Source organism: Quercus lobata, chromosome 2 (assembly GCF_001633185.2).
Source record: "Quercus lobata isolate SW786 chromosome 2, ValleyOak3.0 Primary Assembly, whole genome shotgun sequence".
Classification (NCBI taxonomy): domain Eukaryota; kingdom Viridiplantae; phylum Streptophyta; class Magnoliopsida; order Fagales; family Fagaceae; genus Quercus; species Quercus lobata.
This window is the reverse complement of record NC_044905.1, coordinates 84,540,233-84,544,145: the sequence shown is the minus strand read 5'-3', so window position 1 is coordinate 84,544,145 and position 3,913 is coordinate 84,540,233. Positions and strand designations below refer to the sequence as shown.

General features: G+C 45.7%; 1 protein-coding gene across 1 annotated transcript; it reads right to left on the bottom strand.

The window, feature by feature from the left end:
* Window positions 1-292: 292 nt before the first annotated feature.
* On the bottom strand, window positions 293-1,746 carry LOC115972939 (formin-like protein 6). The gene is made up of 2 exons (XM_031093162.1): window positions 1,357-1,746; window positions 293-1,156 (listed from the first exon to the last, which is right to left on the bottom strand). Exons 1-2 carry the CDS (start codon window positions 1,744-1,746, stop codon window positions 293-295), a joined length of 1,254 nt encoding a protein of 417 aa, XP_030949022.1.
* Window positions 1,747-3,913: the final 2,167 nt, after the last annotated feature.

Here is a 3,913-nt window from a genome sequence, read left to right as displayed (position 1 = left end):
TTCGTAAAGAATTGCAATTGATTGGAAAGAATACGTGCATATCTAAAACGTCTCCCTAAGACCCTGTTGTATTAATGCTTATTGTCTATTGCTAATTATCAATTGACGATATGTGTGAGTAAAATTGCCCCATACAAGCAAAGGATAGTTGAAATGAACCTATCCAAATTACAATAACACAGTGAACGAGTACAAAAATAACATAAAGCAGTAAGAGCGGTAAGAAAATGAGCAAGGAAGTCCCCTACTAAATGTCTAGTTAAACTACAAAACAAGTTCTACTTTTTTAATTTCAATTAGATCTTTGGGTTCTGGCCGGCAGATATGTTTGCCTCCGAAGTGGTGATTCCCTCTTTGGCTTTGGTGACGCCCCAGTTGGTAAAACTGTGGAGTCCAAATCCTGTTGAAAACCTTGGGAGGCCGTCTCTGCCTCCAAAGCGGTGGTGGTCTTGTCTGGGGAAGCTCTTGGAGGGGCAAGTCCCCCTTTAGCTAATTCCGGCTGGCCAAGGGGAGGAAAACTGTGAGGCGAAACCTCCTTGTTGAGGTTAATAACTGAAGAAGGAGCATCAGCCTGATGGGGTAAAAGAACTGAGGGGCGGATCGTCTCGGGATAGAATGCGTTCTCTGGCTTACATAACTCAGATGAGGCTTCAACCCCAACACGGTTAAGAGCCTCATTCCAAGTTCTTACGCAGTAGATACGGCATACCTCCGGAACCTCGGCTCTTAAAGCCTTCTTAGTTTCAGCTATACCAACCTCGTAGCCTCTCTGCTCAACTTCGTTCATTGCCTGTTCGGCATCGATTTTTGCTTTCTCGACTTGCTCCTTGGACTTTTCAGCTCGCTCCCTTAGCTTTTGAGTTTCCTCCAAGTGCTTCCTAAGAACTAGGACTTGCTCCTGAGTCTTCTTTAGCTCGGCATTCGCCTCACGCAGACGGTTCCCTTGGTCCTCGGCCTGCTTTTGGTAGCCTTCTAATGCCGACTTGGCGCTCTTGTGAGCTTGCTCTTCGACCTGTAACTTTTTCCTTGCATCGGCCAAGCCCTGTTCAAATTTGGACAAGGTCTGTACAGTCGTTGTCCGTCTTTTTCTTTCATCATCTAACTGATTGGAACAAGCGTTGAGCATCTCATCTAGCTTGAAAGTATTTTGGATGATCTGTAGGAAAAAGGCTAACACTATAGTCAATGAAAAGTGCATATTGGTGAGTAATAGTCACAGAATGAAAAAGATAAAAGTTAGCTCCTTACCATGCCCAAATATCGTTTGTTGTCTAGGACGAGTTCATTCTTCCTCATATTCTTTATTTCGGCCATATCTTTTGGGAGCAATAAGGCTTCCTCTATGGCCGAGGCTACGTGACACCTTATGCCGCCGTTAAAGTCCTTTATAGATGCATCATCTCGCAGGGGCTCCCCACCGTGCATAGGTGCTGGCAGCCATGCTTGTGGTTCAGAATGTTGGGAATCTGATTTCTCTTGGCCCCGCGCGGCTTGGTGCTTGGATTTCTGCTGCTTTGCAGCTCGTTGGGCATCCTCCTTGCGAGTTGGACAAGACTTGCTCGTGTCTGCCACCTCCTTGCCCTTCTGTTCCCTGCGCCTTTTCTGCTCGACAGCTTTAGGAAACGCTGGCTGTGGTGATGGCCGAGGAGGTTGACAAGGAGCAGAAGGAGGAGACCTAGCGAGAAGAGATGAAGCCTGGGATGGTATTGATTTGGCAAGCGCACTCTTTCCCGGTTGACCTTCCATCAGCTCCAGCAAGCTTTTCTGGGGTTTTCTTTGTATCCCCATCTCGTCGAGATCTTCCCCGGGGCTTATGGGTCGATCAAAAATCCCGAAGTCGTCCGAGGACTCAGAAACTGTTACAACCTCTTCCTCATCTTTCTCCTTTCCTTTCTCCCTTTTACTTCTTTTTCATTAGGGGTAGGTAGGGATGAAGAGGTTCCTGCCGAGACACTGGCTATGAAAAGAGGCTTTGTGCAAGATGTGTACTAGGGAAGCGGAATGCCCTCTGGAACAATGAACCCTTCGTAGGCAACACTGATACGGTGAAGCCGAGGGTCGCGGGCTCTAATCACGCACTTCGGTGCCTGAAAAGCAAAAGACAGGGGGGTGTAGCCAAGAATTAAGTGTGCTGTCCGGAGCTGACTATCAGCTTCGTTCACGTATATCTCGGCTTTCAGTAACTTATCCAAGTTCGCCTTATTGACTAACTTAAGATTGGGCTTTGTGTAGCGTTTATCTGCAAAACCGTTAAGTCGAAAATGAAAATTGTTGGAGACAAAAAAAAAAAAAAAGGGTAAACGAAATATGCTCGTAAACTAAATATTATAGATCTACGGCTACGCGCCTACCTGGTGTTCCCTCTACTGTCAGGCAAGGTAGACCATCGTGCCATTCCCCAGAGAGAATAAGGAAATCCTCCTTCAGGTTCTTGTTTGAAGTGGGAAGACACTAAATTAGCCTTACCTCAGGATATCTCGACTTAAGATAATACCCCTGATCGGTTAAGTGATGGAAGTTGTACACCCAATTTACATCATGATGGGTTAACTTTAGGTCCATTCTCTTATTCAAAGCATCTATACTTCCCAGGACCCTAAACATATTTGGAGCACACTGGGTGGGGGATAGCCTAAAGAAGTTGAGGTAACTCCTAGTGATACTACCCATGGGGATAGTCATCCCGCCTTCTATAAAGGCAATTATGGGAATAACTACTTCCCCAGTTTGTCTAGCATCAGCCCATTCCCCTTGGGCTGCGTACCTCATCCCCACCGTTGAGGGGATTTTATACTTAGAGCGAAAGTTTCTAATACCTTCCTCGGATTCAACGAGACATCGAAATGAATTCTTTTGTTTCCCCATTTTTCTAAAAGACTTAGCAGAAAAGACTGTTGGGTTTGAAATAAAAGTGGTAAAAACTTCGAGAAGACTTACAGGTTCAAAGGAAGGATCTCGGACAAAGTACGATTATTTGTAGTCTCTAGGAAAATAACGAAAATAGAGAAAGGCAGGTTCAATGTATGAACTCTGGAACCATGTAATCATCGAAGGTAAGATACAGGGTTAATTTGAGAACGCCTTTATAGTCATATGAGGATTGTGAGCGGTAAAATTCCAGCTCACAAAACAAGGGAGGCCCTCTGCCGTTTGATTTATATCTCACCGTCGAACGTGGGAGACAAGGGCGTTGCCAAAATTTAATGTTGCAAAAATCGGGATGCTGAAGCGTTAAGGGCATGCCCCAAAACACGCATAGGTACGGGCTTATGACGTCAAAATCCACATTCTCTTCCGAGGAGTCGAAAAGCAGGATTTTGAGGGGTTATTGTGGGGGCCAGTCAATCAACAGGCCCATTAAGGTCAGGATCGTTGGGCCTGTGGCCCATCCGAGGATGCATATCCGTCCGAGGAGACCTATGTCAGGTCGTAAGGGTAACTACCGAGGGGGGGGTGGTAGTCAATATCACGAGGGTAGAGTTCCGTATTCGTCCGAGGACGCCATACTCCTTAGCAGTATGCGTCTGAGGACGATCAGGACGTGGTCTTGTTACAACCAAACCTCGGAATTATGTCACCATTAAAGATAGGATCACAGACCAAGGGTAAGAAAGAAAAGGCGAACAAATATCTATAACTACAGCTACCTCCGTATTAATTGCCTCTCAACCAACTCTCTGGCCGCATTAATGTGGAGGTGATACCTGAACAGTAAGGAGGCAGCTGTAAAGGAAGTTCCAAGAGGCGCTAGATGAAACAAAAAGAAATCCCCCGAACCCAACCTACACGTGTGTGGTGAGGATGGAACACAGAGGGTGGTATATAAACTGAAAGAAGAACATGCAGAAAAGGGGATCGGAACATAAGAGAAAGAAAAAAAGCATAGATTGAGGAAGAAGAACGTGAAAAGCAA

Excerpts from the sequence above, each read along its gene's own strand:
- LOC115972939 (XM_031093162.1), bottom strand. The coding sequence starts at position 1,746 with ATGGAAGGTCAACCGGGAAAGAGTGCGCTTGCCAAATCAATACCATCC. Across the intron at positions 1,157-1,356 it reads ACGGCGGCATAAGGTGTCAC|ATCATCCAAAATACTTTCAA; the intron begins GTAGCCTCGGCC and ends TTTTTCCTACAG.